Here is a 25636-nt window from a genome sequence, read left to right as displayed (position 1 = left end):
GTTAGCTCTTTGCCTTCCTGTGATACTCCTCATTAGGCCAGAAATTCTAAAATATCAGGACAGAGAAAGACTGACTGACAGGGCAAGTTATTTTTATGCAGAACAATTCAATCCCACATTCTTGGTTTAGTATTTGTTGATACCTATAGAACTGAAACACTTGGGAAGAAAGCTGTCAAAGATTCAACAATCCTGCTCCTTCAATTAAAGCCTGGGAAGGCTTCCAATAAACATCCCTTAGTCATCCAAGTAGTCCAAATGAAAATAAGGAAGACTTGATGTTCCTGATATTTCTAATATAATAAACAAACATGAGGGGAAAAAAAATTATACACTCCTGACACAACTTTGTAGGGTGTTTTTGTAACGTACAGAGAGGGACAAACGCTGTTCTGTCCTCCACCACTGCCTCTGACTTTAAAGCAAGACTTCCGGCCTATGAACCAGCAGAATTATGTGCATTTCTATTTACACAGGGTATGACATAACAAAACAGTGCTGAGATGAACAAGTTTTGACAGCAAAGCAAAGCATGGCAAAGCAAGCAAACATCAACATGGAAAGGAGAGTGCCAAATACTGAAGTAAAATGAACTGCTACCTGTTTGAAGTTAGGAGATGCTCTCACTCCTCCATGTGACCTCATGTGACCATTTAGAGCAGGCAAACTCTTAAACTCCTTCAAGCATATTGAACACATTAGCTTGTTCTTCGCATCAGCTCTCTCAGGAAGTGTTTCTCTGTTCTGCCCACTATTTTTATTTTCATTTTTTTTTAGCATGGAACAGAAGAAGAGACATTAGTTTGGCATGTTCCCTTTGTTGCAGAGGAAGCTTTTTAGTCAAGGAAGTCAATAAAATTTTACAGCTAGATGGTTATAAAGCCACAAATAAGCATGGGGTGAGTGCTGTGGAATATGTGGGCAATAACCTAGATCAGCTGCTCCCAAGATGGAGAGAAGGAAAGTTTTGAGTAGGACATGCTCATCAAAACATGACCCTCGGTATGGAAAAGGCTGAGAACCGCAAGATCTATAGACAGACCTGTATTTCCCCACTCATGACAGCAGTTAGCAAGTACTTGGACACAATGGCCCCTACCTATGGTAGACAACCTGCTGGAGGACACCTCAGCCCTTCAGAGGTGAGACCTTAAGAAAAACAGAAGATCCCTGTTGCCAAAAGATACAAATCCAAACCACACATTGTCCACTCTCTTGCAAAGGCAACACCTAGAGCACACTGCTCTCCTGTTTTTGCCTTTTTTTGTGGTTTTCTTTTTCTTTTCTTGAAAGACAAAGCATTGCTTTGATTTTATTGCTGGTGAGGGAGGGTGAAAATCATGCAAACTTAAATTCACAAAGCACTAAAGATGTTTCTGGAAGAGCAACAACTATTACCTGCCCAAAATGCATTCCTCTCCCTCTAAACTGCAGCACTCCTTTGTATTTCCCATGTTTAAATTTTTTAATTTAAAGACAAATTAAAGGGAAAAAAATTAAATAGCTAAAGAAAAAAATCTTTTAAAAATACCTTTGCTCTGGGGACAGTGGCTGCAGTCTGCTATCTGACAGTTGCACCTGCTATCAAAGGAGGAGAGGGGAAAAGAGGGGAAAAAAGAGAAAATAATTTTTCAGGAAACATTAATGCATAAATGAAGGTCTTCACAGCATTATGTTTGCATTTTGCATATGATTTTACTAATATTAAAAGCCTTTGAGTTGAGAGCCTTACATGGCTCTACCAAATCAGTGCATCTGTGACCACAACTAGTGCAAGTTTCCTTACGCATACCTGCTGTTGGAAGCCTTTGCTCTGACCCAGAAGTATTACTTTTGGAAACAGGGAGTTCACCAACTCCTCCTGAGCAACCGAGCCCTCAGGTGTTGAAAAATTAGCAAAAGCACTTTGTTGTAACCAAATGCCTCCTCACCAGAAACTGAGGCAGAACTTGTCAAGGCCTCTCGTGAGGGAAGCAGCAGCCCTGCAGCAGCAGTAGCTCTGTGCTGCCGCCAGCCTGGCCCAAAGCCAGCCCAGCAATGTAGGCAGAAGTCTGTTAGCACAGGTCCCCAAAACATCCCAGTGACACCCGCCGCTCACATCCTAATCTTCCGGCTCTCCTGCAACTGTTTTGTTTCCACACCTCGCTACTCTTCTGCAAAACAAGTCTGGCTGAGCACAGACCTAAAAATTACCTACCTGAGGCCATGCAGCGCTGGGAGAGTCTTGCTGAGAACTTTTGTTGTTCAGATGAACTCCCGAGGGTGGCAAAAGTGTTCGATGAGGAACAGCATTACCTACAGAATTAATCTCCTGCCGTGCGGGATCCTCTGCGGTCTCTGGTGGAGTGAGGCCAACATGGGAGTTCAGAGATGGCGCCCTGCCCTCACTCGGGTATTGCTTCTGCTGATCTTGCTGCTGCTGCAGTAAACTCTGTGGGTACAAGTGCCTGTACTGTTCATGGGGATCTTGGTAGCAATATTGAGGCACTGCTCCCAACTGGATAAGCTGCACAGGATGACTTGGATCCTGAGAGTACTGATGTGGTTCATGCATAGTCTTTGGATCGGGTTCCCTGTGATATGGAGGAAGCGGCAATTGCATCTGTTGCTGCTGTTGCTGTAACTGCTGCATGACAGGTTGTGTTTGGTAATACTGAGCTATTTGCATTGGACACTGCCGCTGCTGCTGCTGCCGAGTGGGCTGTTGCTGCTGGATCTCCTGTATCGCGAGCCGCTGATGTCCCTGCTGCGGCTGAGTGTAGTATTGAGTCTGCTGCAAGTGCTGCATCTGTTGTGGTAAGAGCTGCTGGGACTGCATTTGTTGAACGTGCGTCTGTCCTTGCTGAAACGCAGAATGCATCTGCATTTGCGATAAATGCTGCTGGTAGTCATAGTACAACTGTTGGTGCTGCATGACTTGCATTTGTTGCTTTTGCTGTGTGCTTGCAAAATTCTGGTGCGTTTGCTGTGGCAGTGGTTGGTATCTTTGTACACTGGAAGTTACAGGCTGTTGCTCAACTGCTGGCTTCTGGGACAGCAGCTGCCTGAGTGCACTATCACCAGAATTATCCACCATTGAAGACTCGGTGTGCAAAACCTGAGCCATATTGTTGACTTGAATTCTCAGATTTTGGTTAGCAAATACTTGTGTAAAGGAGTCCAATTTATGCAGGACCCCACTGGTAATTTTTTGCGATCGATTTTCACTGGGTTGAGAGTAAGAATATTGGTATCCATCATGGGACTCCCCCTGCCCGAGGGGGCTCCACATTGCACTTTGATTATTCAAATTGTTCCTCACTGGGACATGGTTTCCTGAGCCAGAATGTGTCCAGCTGGTTTGTCTAGATGTATCCATTGACCCAAGACTTTTTGAACCTACAGGCAAAGCTATACTGTCTCTTGAATCTTGGGGAAACTGGGGGGAGAGAGGGGATGCCTGGGCAGCATCCATAACAGATGACCCATAGCTATGATTTAGAGATGGAAGGGAGTTCATTTGGTGTTGTTGGTAGTACAAGTTCTCATTGCTGTTGGCAGTATGATTAGTTTTATACAATTGCTGGTCCCCCATTTTTGGTCACTTCTGTTCCAAACTTACAGGCACACAAACCATTGAAATCTCTATGAACCCTGAGATAGCTGAGGGGAAGGGAGGGGAGGGGAAAAGAAGCTAGAATTACTTATAATTCAGCATGTCCATGTGCATCACAAGGACTAAGATTTCCTCCAGTCTGTCAGTAATTCCAATCTCAGACTCGACGTTGCTTCACATCTTCAATAAATGGACCACAGCACAAATTCTACACAGATCAACAGGTTCAGCGTGCCAGGCACCTGCAGAATAAGAGAAAGACAAGGTAAGCGCTGGCTCTCTGCATAAACTGTTACTGCCTCAAAGGAAACTGTAAAATCTCCTAGTTTGAAATACATAATCAGATGCAAAATTGTACCAGCTGGGCTATTGCAGAGCAGTTAGATTCTGCTCATCCCATTATCCTGCCCTCTTCTCTAGTGCTCTGATAAAAATCATTCTGCCAAACCAATAAAGGCTTATTCTTCAAAACTGCGTATGAACATTCAAGCAGTTTTAGCTGGCCACATATTGTTCTCTCATGAATAGTTTTAGCCAGACAGTTGACTATCAATCCAAGTCACTTTCCTAGTGCTACAGCCTTCCTGTCAGAAGCAACACACCCATTTTATAACACAAAATAAAGTATTGTGGACACCACGGCTGCCTCCACAAAGGCCTGAAAAGGCAGGTAAAAGAAAACCATGGCTTTGAACAAAGCTTATCACACTCCGGTATCAGCATCGAAAAGAATATACAGAAAAGTTAACTGCAATCTGGGATTTGCACAGAGCCTTCCACAGCTTCTCACAACTTCCAGGGTATCTACAGAAGGTGTCCACTGGTGGTATGAAAATAGAGCCTCACTGAAGAATAAGATACAATACTAATGCTCATTGCTGTGACAAATAAAAAAAAAAATTAAAAAAAATTACAAGCACAGTTACCCAACTGCATCTGTGCACGTAGATTTGCTTGCTACATCTATGTGGAATCTAATTAATGCTAAGACCAAACCAGTCCATAGAAACCTTTTCTGATCACTCACCTTACATCAGGAGTGCTGAATTCCAATTTGCGTTTAGCCTCTCACCCTTCCTGCTTCACTTTGCATTATTTTAATGGACTAATTTATACTGAACGCAATCTTTTATCATTTTTACTGTATGAACTGTAATTCAAAGTAACACTTTACAGATGTCTGTACTGTTTTCAATGAATAAAACAAAATACACAGGCACATTATAGCGTTGTTTTACTGTTCCACAGAATGAAGCAATCACTGTCTACAATCACACACATGCACAGAGGTACAATATGCCTACACACATATAAATACGTTTTAACATAAAAGTCGATTCTGAACTTTAACAAGAGCACAAAGATATTAGACCACAACCTTAACTCTGCCTTCTTTACATCTGCCTTTCCAAATGTAATGCTTTCCACCAAAGACTCCTGCATACTGACGTCCTTACCTTTTTAAACTTAGGAGAATCCTTGATCTAGATGGATAAATGTGAAGTCACTGATGGAGAAAATTTTAACCATTGCCAGATGCATATTAACGAGGTCTGTGCTAGCAACAGCAAATAAGGATAATACATAGCTGCAGGCAGAAAAAAACCCTTTTCCGTTCTAGCATAATGTATGACAGAAAACCATAGCTCCCAATGAAGAGGGCTTTCAGTGTGTACAGTTTTTGTGTAAACCATCTGCAGCCATTAGCATGTAACATTTTCACGTGACAAATAATGGCTAAGAATAATCGCAAGTTTATTTCCCTTTTCCAGAAATATACATTGCTTCATAGTTTCTCTGAACACCCTCCCTTCCAGATTTTTATAGCCGCACAATTAAAAAAAGATAGGAGTCAACAATGAATAGTTGGGCTGCCAACAAGATTTTTCAGCTACAATCCAACTTCAAAGCCTTCCTATTAAAAATTATGAAGGGAAGCTAAACAAAGCCTCCACAAAACATTCAAAGGGCATAAAAATAAACACCGTGTGATATTTCACACTGAAAGGCCATCACCTTTTAGAGGAAGAGGGGGATCCTACACAGGAATATGCATCTCCTCTTATGCCTGCCAAGTTAAGAAAGTTCAGCAGAGATGCTCTGAACACATCTTCCCATGAAAACAGGGTGCTATTGCATCTGTCAACACACCTTTTGTATAGGAGGTATGTTCCATTTCACCTATTAACAGTGCTGTAATTTACACCAAGTTCCTTGGTTTTGGCCCTTCTTTTTAAAGTCTGAAGTGACAAGTATTAGTCAAAGGATGAGAAAGAACAGTAATACAAACCCAGTGAATAAATGTCTCCAGAAGACAATTAAAAGACCGCAAGAATTTTGGGAGTCAGGACAGTAAGAGCACTTACTCTTAAGGCAGCAAAAAACATTATTTCAGTATAAAAATGAATCAAGCAACCAGCCAGGCCTCTGACTCCCTATGCTTCTCACAAGCAGAAGCACCATGGTGGCAGATGGTACTGTCTGTACCAGCAGCCACAGCTAGTTTTGTGGTCACCGGAGAAAATGTCAGCCCTCGGACATGCACCAAATTCTACTTACTGCACCCTTTCACCTAGGGGTTACCTCTCACAGTTCTCAAGGTACTGGAAAAGAGTCAAGAAGGTTTTATATCCGAGGCATTAGCACAAACCACTCTCTTCCCCTCTCAGAAGGAAAAAAAAAAAAAAAAAAAAAAAAGCTCATAGAAATTTCATCTCCAGCAGCTCCAGCATCCCTAACTCACCTCCAGTTTGGAAGTTGGGACATACTGCTGTTAGGTAGATTACAGAGTTATCACCACAGTTACACAGAAATACTTGTAAAAAACTGAAAAGATTATAATGGAATATTATATTAAAATACCAATCAAGCCACAAAAGGACTGGAAAGTTCAGTCACTGAGAATCACATTTGAAAAAATCTGCATTGTTTTCAAGCACCCATTCCACCCTCCCCCTGCCAAAGAAAAAGAAAAAAGAAAGATGAAAACATTCTTTTCAAAAAGCATCACTGATCTGGAGGGAGAAAAGTGCAAATGTTTAAACAGCATTGTTATTCTACCTTCAGGTAACATAGAAAAAAACCAGACAGGCACACTGATAAAAGCATAATCAGTAATAAACCAGTCCCTTAGATACCAGATTTTCTTTTAGTACTTGAACAGGCTTAAATTCAAGGGCTTGATGCTGTATACACTGAGCATTTGCTATCAGCTTTAACAAAATGCTAACAGTATACATTTCTTGTCGTATTAAAATCTAACAGAGTATTTCAGTGCTGTACACATCATCATTAAGGCTTTAGGGGCACCAAAGTTAGGCTCTGGCCAACTAAGAAGCCATTGGCAGCATACTGAGTGATTTCTATTTCTTTCAATGATAGAAATAAAAGCGTGCTTTTTCTTCTTCTTGTTTAGCAATCCCGCTTAAACACCCATCACTGCAATTTATCACAACAACTCTAACTACTAAATGGTTAAATCAAACTAAAAACAGCAGGAGTTTTAAAGCAACAATGGTTCTGCAGTTCTGTGCTTCTTCTCTTTCCAACAGTCATTTATGCTACTTAACCTATTACATTTCTGACATTACAGATATATCCCAATTATGCAATCATTACAAAGAAACATGAAAACAAATGCAAAAGGACAGAAACATTTCTGTATACTGTCTAGAAAGAGAAATACCCTACTTAAGTTTATGGATGGAATCTGGACTCTAATGGGAGTTCAATTGATTTCAACAGAGAAAAGGTTTTGCTCCAACTCTTTTCTCATCATTTCAGCGTGGTCCCCTGCACAGGTCCCTTCTCTACACTGAAAGCCAGGGACATGCCAAGCTGGCTGAAATGCCTTTACACACTCCAACTGTCTCCCTCTTCAAACACAAGCAACTGTAAGGCAATATAAGCACTAGTCTCTCCTAGAAGCAAGCCGCAACTTAATTCTGGTAAACATGAAATGGAAGAATATTCCAGCATTATCAGTCTTCAATAAAGGTGATCTGATTTTCCTCCTTCATAAACTATATCACTGGAGAGTCAGAAGAACTTAGAGAAGACAGGCAGTGAAATATCAAGGAGATGGTAGTTCTAACATAAAAAACCCACTCCCAGCTCCATCACACACCACAGAAGCTGAAACGTGCAGAATTTTTCAACTCTAGTAAACAACAGATCAAGCCACAGTCATGCTATCGAAGTGCCTAAATCCACATGAATTTCAGAGCAAGACGTCCACTCCAAATAAGTCGGTGCATGAAAGTTGGGGTGGATGTGGGCTGCAAAACCAGGACTGAATGCCAGCCAGTGCCAGTTTCAGAACTGAGTTAATGGAGAGGGATGACAAAAGACTGTAGGAGAGCAGATGCTGAAGGAAGCAGACTCATTAAAAAGCCATAAAGTTATTACAGCACTGATCTAAGTCGTCTCAGTAGGTTGCATAGCTGTGTATCAAAAGGGAAGTGGATCCTATGGTTTTTCCAACTTATTTAAAGATTTTCAGCTGTCACTTTACACAAAAATCTACATGCTTTTATAGATTAGTTACTAGTTAGCCTGAAAAAAGATGACTGGATAAAACAGCAGATGCAAAAAAGACCTCCGTGTTCAACCAGCTTCTGCAGGTCAGAGCACTTGCAGCTACTCATAAGCAACAGTATCAGCAGATGCTCATTTGCTGGGGCACCATCCCTCCTCATGTCCCTCCCTCCAGGACGGTAACACGTCAGTTAAAGCAAGTTTAACCACCACTCTTAGCAGTCTAAACTGTTTTTTATAACACTTAACTCAAGGCATGGCTGCTTACAGAAATGTGTCACTGCTATGTGTTCTCCCAACACTGCAGACACATTTTAGTCGTGCCTTACCGCCCTTCAGTCGCACAGGCTGAGACAGACCTTTCTCAAGCGGCTGTCTTTTTGCTATTAGAATATAAGCTTCTTTTTTAACTGTGGATAAGATGAAATCCAAAACCAGAAGTTCTCTGTTCCCTTCCTTCCTTTCAATTCCCCCCCCCCCCCCACCCCGCTTCAATAGAAACAAAACAGGATTTATCCTATTCAATTTTTAGTCTTTTTTATGAGAATGTTTTTATTGGTCTATTTTGTTGTTCAGAACTGTGAGATCTTCTGCTAAGCAGCTATACCTAAATCAAGACAGCTATCATTCACATCGTCTTGCTCTCTGGTTTCTTTTAGGACAGACACAGGAATATACAGCAGTTCCTTCCCTGATAGCCTCCGTTCTGCTAACACTGATGCTACCAGCAGCCCCTGCTACATGGGCTGACTATAACCCAGTCTTTAAAGCAATAGCACAGACAGGCATGATTGAGGGGGGCATGCTGGGCACTACTGACGTACAACCACCACCAAGAACCCACAGAGAAGAGCAGCTTTAAAAACCAAGAGCGCCCTACCTAAGAACAGACGCACCTGCATTACTCAAACCCAGCTCTCAGGAGCAGAGCTGGCACTACCTCTACGTCTTCAGATCTGACGACTGCGGTAATGCTGGATGGCTGAAAAGCACAGAATTGGGAGAGGAAGAGTGGCATATTTCAGAGACCTCTGTGCTCTTACAGGCTGCTTAGATACCAGGTTTACCTCTAACTCTTTGTGTAGCCACAGTTCAAGGCCCAGCTCCAGTTTTTTTGGCACAGGAAATAAGCATGTGAAAAAAAGCAGCACAGCACTGAAACAGAATGAATAATTTCTAACGCCAAGCACCGTGGCTGGGTGAACTAGCAGAGACAGAAGGGGAAAGAGAGGTGAGAAGATAATTCAAAGATCTACCTTTATTTTTTTAAATTATCTATAGAAACCCTGAAGACATCTGATATAGCAATAAAGAGAGACAGAGACTGAAAACAAGGGTGAAAAGGTATCAGGATCATGGCTATTTTGGTTAGAACAGACACCAAAATAGCAATATGGATTTCAAGGACCAACAATAATTTTCTATAGAATATTTTATGTCTCAAGGACAAATTCTTATAGGGGTGAAAACCTTTTCATCCCAATCCTGGATACAACTGCTTGCATGTTTTCTACTGCACTTCAATTTTGGCTTTCTTTGAATGGCAGAGATCTCAAATCTGCTCCCATATCTGCATACAAACCCCAAGGCTGGCATTACTCAGCAAAATCACAACAACAAAAACCCCACTTCAGTATATGAGTACATAAGCAAATAAAATCATTGCAAAAGTGAAAAGAGGATGGAAAGGAAGCAAAATATTTAGTACACTGATTTTATAGCAAGCATAGTAAGAAAGCTATAAACTCTTAAAACAGAAGGGGAAAAACAGATTAGCTGCTTTTTAATATTAATGCCCGTAATTCTTCAACAGTTGCACAAATCCTTCAAAAATTATCATTCCCTTTGCAGCTGAGCTCCTTCTGCAGTGCAGTTGGAAAGGCTGCTGAGTCTCATGTGGCTGCTCATTTAAGCTGTTCCCATTTCCACTCTTAAGAGAGACTAGAATGTCCTAATTCAGTTTAATAAGGAACACATTGGACTTGGGGGAGGGGAGAGCAATGATGGCATTGGGAGGGGAACCAAGCAATTTCTCTACTTCAATGAAGTTTAAAAAAAATGGCAACAGAAAAACCAACAGCAAAACCAACAGTTGATCATCTCAAGAAAGTCTCTAGAAAAGGGGGGAGGAGAAAGGAAGGCAAACAAGCAGAAACATTTTCCTCTCCTTTTGATCTAAGTTATAAGTTGAAAACACATTCTGAGGCGTTTGAATGAAAACTTTTTTTCCCAAAACTAACAGAATTCTGCATATTCAAGAAGAGGAGGCTGATTTTTAAATAAAGCCATTAACTCAGTTTAGTTTAAGGGATATACAGTTCCATGAGTCCCAAAGAAATGAAGAAGGTTGCTTCAGCAAACCTGATTATCTTTGCTGTCAGTGAATTGGCGTTACAGTTTTGAGGTACTTTGAAGGGTTCGGAGAACTGCAACTGAAGCAGGTATCACATTACTTCATAGAAACAGCAAATGTAAAATGATGTGATCTCCTCACAATACTGATTTAAAATAAAAATAAAATGCAAACCTTGACGAAGGCCAGAAGGGCACTTGAATTGCCTATTCCACAACTAAGCGTACAGAAGACAGCATTAAAGGGGCTGATCACCTGTGATAAACACAATGATTTTTTTAAATATTCACCAATACATTACTGCATCTTTGATCAAGGCTGAAGTTGTCTACGAAACTTGATTTGAAATCTCGTCAGTCAATCTGGGTTTACTGACTGCTTAGATGAAATAAATTGTAGTACCTTCTGCTGAGTCCTACATCAAGGGAAATACTCTCAAATGCTTCCTGGAAAATAAACACGTCCTATTACCAAAATTGCCCTCAATTTCATATTTTAGTTTACTTCTATTACTGAACTGAGTGACTTGTTTTTCCCCAGAAAGATCCTAGTTCTGCAGGTATGACAGGACCCTGGCATGAAGATATTAGGACAGAGAGGTTAGACTTTGTCCCTTTATCATATGTGACCACGTTACCACCTCTGGTCACTGCTGTTGATTTGGGGGAGGAGGGGAAATTTTTACACCTTTCCACTCAAACATCAATCTATCGGCTATTGTTGTGACTACAGCCATGACAAGCATACAGTTTTAGTATAAGGTGAGCATCCTTATAATGCACTTAACCAGTTTCTTCCTGACCTCTACAGTGTTTACGCTCTGAGGCTTGTAATGTGATTGCCTTTTTCTGTAACTGTAAATGCTGTGAAACAGTCAGAGAACATATGCTAGGATTTGCAAAAACAGGCAAGAAGGAAATATCCTGAGACAGATAAACAATTAAAAAAAAAAACAGGCAAAAGTAGTAGTATGTGGAAAATAGCATATGGCTAAGCTTTCAGTAGGGAAGGAACAGCTATTCTGAGCCCAATGTCTCCCCCAAAGCAGGCAGTTTTCAGAAATGCAGCTGCAGGAGCCTCTGAAAAGTCAATCCCTCTAAAATACATCATGTTGGTACCTAGCAATGGAGACAAGTAAAATTCAATGGCTATGCAGAACTGACCACCATAGCTGCTTTTCTTTTTTTTTTTTTTTTCCTTTTAAATTAAGGTAATACTGTGGTACATTAAATGTTTTACAGGACACAAAACCAACACACAACTAGCCATATTTGAGAAGTCCATTAATAAAGCCACAGAGACTCAGAAGCCCAAATTTTGGAAAAAAGTCAAAAAGCACTGAGCCTCATGAAACAAGCCAGCCTTATAGAAAGTGGACATATGATGCTATAACATTACCTGACTTTTGAGGATTTGTGAGACTCCTGTATCTTGCTGTGCTGTCTTTGCCATAACATTTCATGCTGCTTTCATTCTGTGATCTCAGAGTGATGTATCTAAACATAAAGCAAGAGAATGGAAATCAGTTTTTCCGCCCACTGTGATTGTCTTATAAAATATCACCAGCTTGCCCCAAACCATGAGGAGACCCACAAGAATGAGTTTCCTATCGTAACACAACCAAATACTCACTTCTATTCAATATAGTATTTCTATGCTACTCTGTTCTTCAAGTCACTATTGCAGAGGACATCTATCAGCACTGTTAACTCCCTTAAAGACAACCGAGAACCTCTTTCCCATTTCAATAGCGAACGACTGCTTCATTGTCAAATCTCTGGGATTGATACATCCATGGTCCTTCAAATTACAGACTAAAATACAAGTAAATTCATCTTTTCTTCTTACTCAGCTTGGTACCTACTGCAAAATGAGGAATTTTTGTTATGTCGATGCAATAAATAAAACAAGATTGTGCCTCTACTGCAGAGACTGCGAAGATTTCACAGCATCTTACGCTGCTTTGACAGAACCCAAAGACAGGCTGGATGTTCTCACAGAGAGATTTGCTGGGCCAGAGCTTGCAACCTACATGACAAGCATCACGCAAACAAGAGAAGGTATAGCAATCAGGAAGGGAGGGATTAATGAAAGTTAAAGATGCGGGAGATACAATCAGGTTGTCACCCAGTGCAGAGGAGATATCTAGACAAGGCATCTTAAATTATTTAAATGAAAACAACACATTTGTTTTTGTAGATGCTGCTGCCAAGACAGCTTTTAGGAAAGGCCCTGAACACATGAGGGTGTTAAGAGAGCTTTCTGAGGTTGTTGTGAGGCCACTCTCCATAATCTTTGAGAAGCCGTGGAGATCAGGCAATGTCCCAGAAGAGCGGAAGAAGGCTAATGTCACCCCCATCTACAAGAAGGGCTTAAAGGAGGATCCAGGAAGTTATAGGCCCATCAGTCTTACTTCAGTCCCTGGGAAAGCTATGGAACAAATCCTCCTGGAGGCTATCACAAGTCAAATGAAGCATGTGATTGGGAAAAGCCAGCATGGATTCACCAAGGGCAAATCATGCTTGACAAACCTGATCGCCTTCTACAACAAAGTGACCTGCTCGGTTGATGTGGGATGAGTGGTGGACATTGTCTACCTGGATTTCTCCAAGGCTTCTGACACGGTTCTTCACAGCCTCATACTAGAGAAAATTGATGCATTATGGTCTAGACAAGTGATCTGTCCAGTGGGTGGGGAACTGGCTGACAGGCCGCACCCAGGGGGTGGTAGGAAACAGCTCCTTTTCAAACTGGCAACCTGTCACAAGTGGGGTCCCCTGGGGATTGATGTTGGGTCAATGCTGTTTAATAAGTGATCTGGATAATGGGATCAAGTGTACCCTGATGAAGTTTGCCGATGATACCAAACTGAGTGGAGAAATGGACACTTAAGAAGAGAGACACACCCTGCAGGAAGACCTGGATGGGCTGGGAGAGTGGGCTAACAAGAACCTCATGAAGTTCAACAAAGACACATGTAAGGTCTTGCACCTGGGAAAACATAATCCAGGAGTGCAGCACAGGCTGGCATGTATCCAGCTAGGGAGCAGCTCTGTGGAAAGGGACCTGGGGGTCCTGGTGGACAACAAGCTCAATATGAGTGAGCAGTGTGCTCCAGCAGCAATGAAAGGCAACAGGATGCTGGGTTGCACCAACAAGGGCATCACCAGCAGAGATAAAGAAGTCATATTCCCACTCTACCCAGTGCTTCTCAGGCCACACCTGGAATACTGTGTTCAGTTTTGGTCCCACTGTACAAAAAAAAGATGTGTACAGGCTGGAGAGGGTCCAGAGGAGGGTCACAAAGACGATCAAAGGACTGGGAAGTCTGCTGTGTGAGGACAGGCTGAGAGATTTGGGTTTGTTCAGCCTTGGGAAAAGAAGGTTTAGGGGAGACCTTATCACCATGTTGCAGCATTTAAAGGGTGGCTACAAAGAAGATGGAGACTCCCTTTTTACAAGGAGTCACATGGAAAAGATGAGGGATAATGGGTACAAGTTACACCTGGGAAGATTCCAATTGGACATAAGGGGAAAATTTTTCACAATGAGAACAATTGCCCACTGGAATAATCTCCTCAGGGAAGTGGTGGATTCCCCAACACTGGACACTTAAGATTCAGCTGGACAGGATGCAGGGCCACCTTGTCTAGACCGTGCTTTTGCCAAGAAAGGTTGGACTAGATGATCCTTGAGGTCCCTTCCAACCTACTATTCTATGATTCTGTGAAACAAGCCTGGAAGCTTAAGGTGCAATTCACAGCTCACTGATGTCAATGGGAAACCCTTATATGCATGGACCCCTGCAAGGTTTTGGGAAGTTATTCCAAGCTTAAGAAGAAACTGTATAAATGACTGCTTGTGGGAGAAGGGCACGAATAACCTCAGTGACCTCGATGAGCATTTTCCTCCTCTCACCTTCTCGCTGGATTCACTTGTTTAAATTATTCTTTAAAAGTCTCTGATAATAGGTCCCAAGCATTGTGACTCTACTACATACAGCAAGAAGCCATCCCCCAAGTCCAGCAGTTCCTTGCACAGAACAAGCCCACCAACAAGCTGGGGAAAGCAAACTCATGCAGCTCCCTTGCCCTGCCCAATGCCAGCCTCTGCTTCCCCCTTCACATTCCCCCAAGCCCACAGGAAACAGACGGGTCCACAGCACAATCCAGACACAAACCCACTCCAAAACACATGCCACAGGAGACAGCAGAGCTCCTTACAAAGCCTGACCTGCCCAAAAGGTCTATCTTTGACAGAACATCTCAGCTGATGGTGAATGTTGGTAGCATCGCACAGGGACACATGGATTTTCTTGCATCCACGTGAGTTTTTACTTACAACGTTATTGCTTTGAGTCCCAGTAACTAAAACCTGTGCATGTCCATGTCTTGATACAAATGTGAACTGAAATGCTACAAACACCTCAAAAGCAAACCATTTGTTCACCTGCTTGCATCCTATCTGCTGACGGCTTTTCTCGCAAATCTCATGAATTTGCCTCTTCCTTGAAATAAGACAGGTTTTAATAAAGCATTAAGTACATGTGGGTTTATCTAAGTTGTTATCTATACAGGTATTTAACACCTTTAGGTCTGTAACAGGCATATTGAATCTTCTAGATGACTGACATGTGAATACCATCACTTTGTAACAGGAAATATTTAGACACAGGGAAAACCTGAGGTTAACATCAGTGGAGCCAAAAAAGAAAACTTTTTTTGTTGTTTTTTTTTTTCTTCTTCCCAGTTTAACACAGCTGTTTAGAACCTACGAAGATGTTTAAATTTCATTTAAAAAAATAATTGCTATATCATAAGCAGGGACTAAAGTCACAGTATATAGTTTTCCTTTCTTTTCCATTTACCCTTCTGCTCTGGAACAATGAATGCTAGTATTAAACCTAAAAATGCTGAAGTATTCTGCAGACAAACCAACACTGGCAGCTTCCTACAGAGGCCAGGCTGATGGACACTGGGAAAAGCAACAACAGGAATGCCCAGGAAAATGCTTTTCCTGTTTTTCTCATTTGTTTCAGCTGCTTTTCCCACTATATCATCAGAGCTACAATACCACCCATATGCACAGAACTACAATACCACGCACCACTATCTCATACGTGGTATGATAGTTAAAGAATAAAACCGTGGGCATTTTGGAGCCAGAGGTAGTGAGCTGATGGCTAATAAATACTAAAAACAGTCCCAGTGTAATTAACACAGGACCAAACCACAAAAGTACATAAAATTCACAAATAAGGTTTTAATTCCTTTCATTAAATTTTAATCAGCATCTCATTTTTTGAGGTTTAGATTAAAAAGCAATCTACCTTTATATTCCTTTGCCATATTCTTCAGTTTTGCTCCCAGCCCAGCGCCTAGATTTTGCATGTAAGTGAAGCACAGTAAGGAGACGCTGAGAAGCGAAGCCTACAGCAACATTTACAAATTAAGAGCTAAATCAGAGATCAGCTATCCCATACACACAATATAAATTTTTGTTCTCCTCTCCATTAGGATTGATGACACTGCTGGAAAATAAGGAGCACATAATACCTTTTATGGGAACGTAAAGCACAGACAAATTAGCAGAGAGAGAATGCAGCTAAATCAATTTCTCATCTCAAGATAGTAATGGAGGCAATTTCTTGAACTTTACTATGCTTGTAACGTATTGATCAGCAAAGCTTCACACAAAGTTAAACTAGGTATTTTTCCAGGAATAAAATGGAGGATGGCAGTAAAACTCTAGGCAACACACCGAAGAACAGGGATTTTCTCCAGCCAGGTTACAGGTCAGAAACTCAAAGCTTTCACACACCTGCAAGTTAATGCAACACATGAGAGGATGACTTCTAGATGAAGACTGAATTAGTCCTGCAGAAGCCTTCACAAGGCAGATGTAAGGAGAAGCAGAAAGACACAGTGCTGCTCTAGGAGCAGCGGCACAAACACCAGAACCGGTTACACTACCTGTGCCATGAGGCTACAGCAGCAGCTTGGGGGCAGCATTTTTGTTGCAACATTTCAGCTCCCCTTGGCTGCAGGTCACCATAAAGAGCTATTTTCCAGAGGTCTTACAGCCTCCACTGTGACTACATTGTGTTCCAAGATGCTGATCTTCTTCCCAAACTTCTGCTACTGCTCTGACTCCTAACAGCAGGTTAGGACGAGGAGAACCTTTTTCTGGCCAATGAAGATAACCCACTCAACCACCATGAAGAGCAGTGACACCAAAGAAGGCCACACACATGCTCCACGGGCTGGTCAAGTGTGCCTGACACAGGCCACGTGCTTCCAAGGACAACGCTACAGCTGCAAGGCAGATTTTAGATATTAAAAAGAACGAGACAGATCAAAGATGAGGATACACATATCCTCTATTGAAGTAAAGTGAAATGTTGGACATATACCCTTCTAGAATAGCTATATTCACTTTAACAGGATGGACTTTTCTATCATTTGACATTAAGAATTTAACTGAAGTGTTAAAATTGGGAACTCAGACTTCCTATAGATCATCATCAGAGCATCTAAAATGGGACACTGAGAGAATATATCAAAAAAAAAAGGTAATTTGGAATTTCTCTTCCCCTACCCAGTGGCCACCTACCTAACCATACACAAACACCAGCTGATAACCCTCCCATGAAATGAATAAACCTAATCTACTTTAAAACAATGAAACACAAGAGTTTTCTCCACTGTATTTGTCATTATTTCTATTACAACAAGGGTGACTGAGAGCATCCTGTTACCTAAACTGGTTGGTCATGATTAAACAGTATTTAATTATTTTTGGAGCAGAAAAGGGGAAAGTAAGCCACCTTAAAATAAGAAACATAACAACAACAACAGAGTACGTGTATTAAACAAGCAATACCAACAAAGACTGTAATATCAACTGGCAAAACCAGCAACAAAAAAGTTGACAGTACCAGAACTATCATCATCAATCATGTACCATTACTTTGGTTCACTTAACTACATCAGAGCACAGTCTTTCCCTACATGCTGGAAGTCCTCTCTTAACCATTAACTTCATGATTTTGTTGCCCTCCTGAGGTCCATGTTCAGCTTTCTGGTTGCATTTTCCTAGAAAAACTCTAGGGATTCAAATGCTCTGCTAAGGACAGGATTCTTCATGCACGCAAAATTATTTTTATATGCTCATTTCTACATCTTTGAAATTCTTCAGGAATACTGTATGACGTTTATTTCCGGACAAAATCTCTTAGACAAATGGAGCATCTTACAGATGAGATGTTATGGCACAGACAGATTATGAATTCCAAAATCTATTAGTTTTTCACATGTAGGGTCCAACTGTTCAGATAACAGATGCTGTACAATGCTAGATTATGTTTAAAGCAGTTTTGACTCGAGCTACTGGTCAGATGCCTACCATTCACACAAAGCAAACAGGTGCTCACACTAGAGGAGACCACCACAGGTGTAACCAGTGACTACCCAGGAGATGCCTGCCTTGAGTGACTACATCAAGCAGCTGCTCTGTGGCACTGGTGAGAATATAATCTAGTTCCCTCAGGCAGGGCTCAGCTTGTCCCACCCAGGAGAAAATACTCTTTCTTGTAATTCTTTGCATCTTTCATTACATAACTTCAAACAATTGCAGCAAATGAATCGTGGATCCAACACAGCCTCCCTCTACAGGAGTTTTAATTTATCTTCACAGCAAATCCATCACACGCACCAAGCTAAACAGGAGGGGGGGGGGGGGGGGAAATGCAGTTTACAGTTTTCTCATTAAATGTATTTATGTAAAACAATGCTAAAATGAAGTTATAAAAGCATATTTTCATTCTGGCATTTAATCTGAAAGAGGTTGGCTTAATATCTTATCTATGTGGTGTCATTTAAAAAGGATATTCCATTACATGGTATTGTCTAAAAGTTGGAATGGTTCTTCTATCAGTTGAACACAGCCTCTACACAGACCAGTCAAGCTGAATAAAGTAAAATTATGGCAGTGACCAGCTGTCACCCACTGGGGGAAGGCATGCTAGCAGGATGCTCATCCTAGTTGGAGAGGTATTTGCCAACAACAGAACCTCTGACAATGCTGTCTCCATCCCCACCTTGTAAGCCAGCGTGTTTGGGTAAGCAGAGGTTTGCCTGCCCATTCCTACAACTCCAGCACTTGTCTGCTTCTTCCCTTTCTCTTCTTTCCCTAAGCCAGTCCCTTCTCCAGAACTGACTCCTTTTCCAAGAAGCATTTTCTTCTCCTCTGTCATGCCAGGCATCACTCCTCTGGACCTAGCCAGTCTCCTCTCCTCAGCTCTCTTCCCTCAGGTCCATGACCTATATACTTCCTGCCACTATTTCTTGTCCTCTCCTTACTGAAGTCAGATAATATCCTGGCTGGCAGTACAAGCTTGACAGCCCCAGAGCTGCCAGAAAAGCCATCACCATCCCCTTCACAGCTCTCACACGCCTATTTCATCCTCATCTCCTGCAAAGGACACTGCACACTCACTCCCCATCTCCTTCATGACATTCATCATTTTTGCAGATCGCTTCCATGTCAAGTACTTTCCAGACCAAGGACTCCTGGTAGCTCTTTGTCACCCCATACTTTTGATTTTTCTTCTTTACAACAATTTGTGGACTGGGGGAGGTGAGATGGAAGACAGGGAGGACCAGAGCTGCACACAGTATTGAAGACAGGGAAGCACCACACATTTACACAGGGACACATTTATGCTTTCTGTTTTGTTTTCTGTTCCTTCACTAATGAGTACTGACACTTGTTTTACCAATCACTACGCTGCCATTTTTTACAGGACGACCACAGAGTCTCCTTCCAGAGCAGTAACACTGGTGCAGCACTCATCAGGGCACATTGTGACCCCCCTCCTCCTCTCGCACACATTACTTTCGTTTATCTACAAGCAATTTCCTCTGGCATTTTATCATCCAATCATTCAGTACAAGGAGTTCTGCAACACATTTCAGCTAGCCCTTCTTTTCGTTATTCTTAATACCCTAAGCCTACACTCTTGCAAAATTTCAGTTCCTTAAACTATGAGGTGACTGAAACTGTTCAAACAAAATCATCGCCAAAAATGACGTCAATAAACAACCCTGCTTCCTTGAAAAACCCTCAAACTATTCTTTCCCTTCACAAAATTACTGGAAAACAGCCACTCTCCTAAATGAAATTCCCCAATCACTCAAAAAAAAATTTCTTCAAGCAGGCACTCCCCATAATGAACTTTAGCCCCAGTTGTTTCAGTTTGGCAGAGAACACTTCACAGCAAGATCTTCTGTCAAGAGCCCGATAACCTAACGCTTGGACCTCTCATACTATGCTAGTGTGCCATCCCTGCCCTGAGAAGATGGAGCAGGAGCTTCACAGCTCAGGAAACAGCACTGCCAGGCCAAAAAAAACTCCAACCCCAAACAAATAAGCAGACAAACCTAAAAGTCTAACAGCTACTGCTTGGCTCTAGCTCTTCCATGCAGAAGGTAGGAGGGAAAAAAAGAAAAAAAAAAACATCCCAGCCCTCTGCAGACAGACTCCTATGCAGTGCCAAGATTATTTTGAAAGACACAAGATGTATAATAACTTTTCAACTGAATATTCATTTCTGAATTGAAGGGAAACATCTTAAGGGCGAGTGGGCGTAGGGAACGATTCCTTCTCAGCACCGCCGCGCTATTTATTAAAGGCTGTGAATACCCACAAGAATTCAGCTTTGGCCTTCACACTGTACACTAACAAGCTTAGTTTACCGACATTCACAGAGCATATGGAGCTCTGCTTCAAATGATCCCTTTGAAAGGGACAATTAAATCAGACAACTGGAGATTGAACGACTAACAGAGCTAATTAAATTCTTAAGTCCTGTTTGCATATTTATCCAAATCTTTCTCACCATTCTTGCTAAGAAGGGGAATGGGTTGGCTTAGGAGGTCGATGGAACAAAAGTATGCCTTTTTTTTTTTCCCCCTCCCCTCCATAGTTACAGATCTGTTTGGAACAAAACTTGACACACAAAATCAATGCAGCCAGTGGTGGAATTCATCTTATTGTGACAGAAATATTCCATTTTCCCTAGCTTATATTTTAAATTGCTTTCTGGTATAGCAGGTTATTATTTTCTTAGCCCCTTTGGTTCCTTACATAATTAAATGCCACGCCATTCAGCTTTTACAATTACTTTTACCATTTTCAGAGGAACATTGACAGTCAGCAGCTTTCTCAACTTTCTGTGAAGAATTTATTCCCCACAAGTGTTAGCTCCACTGAGTATTTTCTTCATTACATTAAAAGCTCTTAGCCATCCCTATAGAAATCTTTTCCCTTGTACAGACTTTTCTGTAGAGTAGGTAGTATTTGCCGATCCTCAGTTTCTCTTCCTAGTATTCCATGTAACCAGAAGTAGCACAGGAAAGGGGAAAAGGATGAAGCTTTTTAATACCATGGTGCCTTCAGCTTGAAGGCAAGGGAGAATGGGTAAGCACAACATTGTTTGTAACAAATTCAGATTTTGCATTTAATGCTTGCAAAAATAACAACAATGCTCCCAAAAGGTCTCCTAGCTAAGCTATGAACATTTTGCCTAATTACTCTACAGGTACAGATACACAGCCTCTGAAGCTCTGAGAACTGGCTTCTATGATTTCTCTTCGAAGAGTGCCTGAAATTTGGAACATGCATGTTCCCAGCCCCTCTAACTTCACTTCCAAGGTATTGACCACACTAAACACAGGTCCAGCAGCACAATACTCTCTCCAATTTTGCCAACTTGTGACAAAGCACACAGCACACCTTACAAAAGGTACTTCATTGATATACAAGTGACAAAGTAAACTCATATCAATCTGCAAGGAGCAAGTTCATCCTGCTTAACGCTTACCTGAGAGAAATATAAACAGAGAAACACAGATTAGGGTAATGTCTCCCTTCCCAGGTAGGCTAAGGAGAATTATTTGGCCAGTGAGGCTTTTTTGGGGTTTTTTTTTGTGTTGGTTTTTTTTGTGGGGTTTTGTTTTGGTTGGTTTTTCATGGTTTGCTTGGTTTTTTGTTTGCTTGTTATTTAATTTTGTGGACAACTGAGGGGAAAAAAAAAAACCACAACAAAAGAGCATCTTAAGGAAATGGCCTTTTAAATAAATTAATGGCTAAAGGTTATTTCTGACAAAATTGCCAGCTTGTTTCTCAGCAGAACAATAGGAAGGAGTTTCCACAGAGCACCTGACAAGCACCAGGGTGGAAGCCTTCTCTACAGCAGGCCCAGTACAACACCATAGGATCTTCTCCTGGGAATTAATTACAAGTATGAAACACTTTCAAGAAGGTAATAAACTGTCTTGTCATCTATGGCTCTACCTTACCTACCAGTTGACCAAGTCATCCTTCAGAGTTACTGGAATGTTACCAAGCATCAGACTTCCAACTGAAAGCAATGTATGCCTGACCATTTCATATAATTCTCAGCTCTATCACAGATATAGCTTGAATTATTGTCCCATACAAGAACCAAAAGGCTCTGCCCACATTTCCCCACAACCCAACTGGCATCCTGGCATGGTGCTTTGCATGAACGTGAAGGAACTGGGGGCTCAGCAACAGGAAGCCCAAGGATAATTTCTCATTTCAAGTCCCAATTTTGTCTGAGGTCACAGTGACCTGAATCTAGCATGAATTATGCATAATCGCCCTCCAAGCAAGTGGATCTGCACCAGCTGAACCTCATAAAAGTTTTGGTTGCTAGGAGGTAGCAGTGGACATATTCTAAAGTCCTGTTTACTCGAGCTGTTGAGGTTCCCCTCTGGAATAACCTTCCACAGTCTGCTCACTAGTTTCTCCTTCTCTTCTTGAGACATCACACTTCTGCTAAAATCTGTGATTTCCCATCTGCTGTCATCTAGAGAAGCCTCTATGAATTATCTCTCCAAACAGTCTGCAAAAGACCTCCAACATCTTCAGAATAAGCTCATATCTTTAAGCAAACTAGATAACATGCCTAGCATAAATTCTGCTCAGACAAGTCTTGCATTCAGACATGGTGTTGTTTAGATGCCCACGTATCAAGTTCTGAGTCGCAAACTCCACAAGCCAGCACAGCAGACAGAACCTCAGTACCACTTTAGAGAGCTTGCCTTAGCTTTTCAGCCTGCTCTCTCTCTCTCTCTCTAAAAGACTGTTATCTCAAATGGATACACAATATTTTTACATCAACATTTTTCATCAATTGTTTTACGTGGATATTAAGTTTCAGAGTGTGCTATCTGAAAATCTAGGCTGCTCCAGATCATGCTTTTAAAGACATACTCTATAATTCTCCTACCAGTTTGTAGGAGATGCATTTTTATCCTCTGATTTAGAAATGCGTAAAAGGATTTTCCAGGGTTATCTTAGCTAAGATTGGACTTAGAGTATTTATTTAGTGCATTGTTTACATGTACTGTGAGCCACCCGATGACGAAATGGAGAAATAAAAATAAAAACAACCTCCTCCTTTAGACCACATCGTTTCTGACACCATTTCTACTTAGAGATCAGCTCAGTTTTGTTTGTTTTATGGAGGAAGAGAGTAAGCAAACACAGACTTCAGTTTTTCATTATTTACTGAACCTATGGCATACAGGCTCATTTATCATCAAGCCCTAGACTCAAGCCGAAATGCTAATTACAGACAGAAAGAAAAGGTAATGTTTTTTCAATAATTAGTAAGCAAGCAATTCTCAGAACAGTGTTATCTGATCTATCACAGGATTCTGGAAAGAAGATGGTGGTGCTGACACACTCATGGTTTCCCTTCTGTTCACTTTTCACTTACAGCAGATTCAAGCCTCTCTGGAGTACCTATTTGAGAGATCTGAGCGAAAAAGTGATTTGTAACTCTGAGCAGGATGGACGCTAACCTCCCCACCGATGCATCCTTGGGAATTGCCCAAGGAACAGTGGCTACAAGCAATGTGACCAGAGGATTGAAAAGTAATGCCATGAACCTCAGGTATTTTTAGTTCCGATTGTGGACTTCATGACTAAAATATCCAACTGATAATGCCATTTCTAAAAACCCTCATCACCGCAAATACCAGCAAACATAACTTGGGGCTGTAGAAGGGGAGTGAGGAGGGATTCTGAGTTGATTTAAAAAACACAATTAAAACAGGAGGTAAAAACAACTGTAGCAGAAATGAAAGGTGAGAGACATCACAAACATGCTGAGCAAGTCGGAAGCAAAAGCAACTCATGCAATACCAGACAAACCTGAGCAGGCAGTGCTTCAGCCTCTCTTACCCAGAGTAAGCAGCTAAAGATCTCCCCAAAGCTTCAACACAGCCAGGCACAAGGGAAGGTAGAGCAGGGGCACCTGTCTCCAAGATCCCATCCCATGATGAAAAATATTCCCCCTTAGAAAGCATGGTGGCACGCTTCTGGAGTGAAGGCTGGTGTAAGCACTGCATGGCCTGAAGTGCTTGAAGAGACGCTAAGCCTTGCCCTTCTTTCCCAGCACTTGGCTCCAATGACACAACACTAGCATTCTTGTTAAGGAAGCATCATTTTTCCCCTTGGTCAAACCTCATGGTCCTTAACTTAGGTGCAGGCTGTAAAACTCTCTCTTTAGAGTGTTGGGGTTGTTGGGGAGGAGGGGTTGTGTTGGTGGTGTTTGTGGTTTGGTTGGGGCTTTTTTAGCATTCATATAAGTCACAGTAGCACAAGAAAGGCATCTCAGAAATTATTTGAATTAATTGAACAGTTGTTATTGAATATGGATACTGAAATTTGATATAATGTTACTTTTCTTGAAAACCGATATAATATTACTGAAAAATAAAAAATTATCTTTTAAAAGCATAGTAGTTGCATGTACTACACTGCACTATTTGGGAGTCAGGACTCACCAACAAACAGCAAGGTTGACAGTCAGTGTACAGTGGCTGAACCCAGCACAGCGCTGGGACATTCCAGAACAGCCTTCCCCCAAGACAACATTAAAAGGAGGAAAGCATCGACCTGCATGAACATAAGGCAGGTGTTCAAATAGCAGTCTCATCTGACAAAGATCTCAAGCAGAGACCTCATGGAAGGACTACATTATTATTAAAGAATTTTCTTCAATGTATGTACAACCTTACAATTGTTCCTTTATCTTGCAATGGAGACATTACCATGCTTCAGTTAAAAGACAGTAAGAAGGATGAATAATATGTAATGAAGGTACTGCACATATGAGTTAAAGTTGCCTCCAAATACCTAACGTACAAACATTTATTTTCCTTCAGATGCCAAGAATCAGGCCAGAACAACAGTAATGTGATTTTGGCTTGTGCAAAACAATGCTTTCTTTTTTAATAAGCAATGGTCCTACCTAAAAAAATAATTTTTATTTAAATCTGAATCTTCCATAAGGACAATTTGAGACAAGCCTTCTGGATAAGAAGTAACTACATGAGACAAAAGATAATCAAGAGAGTACTGTTTTCTGCCATGTTCTTCACATTCCTGGACTGCAAATCCAAGCTACAGAAAAAAGTCTGTATATCAGATGCTGTACCAGATCATATAACAACATCAATGTCTAAAGATTATGTTTGAAAAGTGAAGAGTTGCAGTAAGCCTAATTTTTTAAATTTTTTAAATATTGAGATCCCTGCTATAGATTTGATTTTCATTTTAGTTTTTCTAAAGGACATTAGCCTAGAGGAAGCCCATCTTACAGAAAAACCTTAAGGCATTTTTTAACTCATCTTCCCCTGCATTAATGGCTCTGGTAATGCAGGGCTCAAATAAGTCTATGTGGTCTCACACTGCCCTGCTGGTATATTTTCCACTAATCCCTAGCTATGTCAAGAGCTGTATCTCTCTCTTCATCTTCTACATACGAGTTTTACCCAGGTCTAGACTCAGTAGAGTACTGAAATTCCTTTGCACACTGAACGTTTCAGTTGTCATCTCATTAACTCCAGGCACTGAGTTCTGCAAAGCTGAAATGGTCTGAATGGACCATCTGTAATGTCCCATTCCTTTGAGATCTCCTGCCCTTACTAGAAAGACGGATGGTTACAAAGTTGTCTTCCATCACAGGGAGACCTGTGATTGAATTATCAAACTTTTTGACACTGTCTGAAGCCCTGCACGTCTGCACCATCATTCCTCAGAGACCTTCTCTTGAG

At 41.4% G+C, this 25636-nt stretch overlaps 1 protein-coding gene across 8 annotated transcripts in view; it reads right to left on the bottom strand.

Moving 5' to 3' along the window:
- Nucleotides 1-25636, bottom strand: part of TRERF1 (transcriptional regulating factor 1) — a 104592-nt gene that overhangs the window by 19467 nt on the left and 59489 nt on the right. For all 8 annotated transcript variants that reach the window (XM_074863635.1, XM_074863638.1, XM_074863636.1 and 5 more), the window contains 4 exons: nucleotides 11883-11980; nucleotides 2198-3837; nucleotides 1532-1581; nucleotides 601-751 (listed from right to left, as the gene is read on the bottom strand). In XM_074863635.1, the coding sequence (XP_074719736.1) occupies nucleotides 601-751; nucleotides 1532-1581; nucleotides 2198-3574 (1578 nt within the window). In that variant the 5' untranslated portion in view covers nucleotides 3575-3837; nucleotides 11883-11980. The remainder of the gene's footprint in view (nucleotides 1-600; nucleotides 752-1531; nucleotides 1582-2197; nucleotides 3838-11882; nucleotides 11981-25636) is intronic.

Source organism: Strix uralensis, chromosome 3, assembly GCF_047716275.1.
Source record: "Strix uralensis isolate ZFMK-TIS-50842 chromosome 3, bStrUra1, whole genome shotgun sequence".
Lineage (NCBI taxonomy): Eukaryota > Metazoa > Chordata > Aves > Strigiformes > Strigidae > Strix > Strix uralensis.
This window is presented reverse-complemented; position numbering and strand designations above follow the sequence as displayed.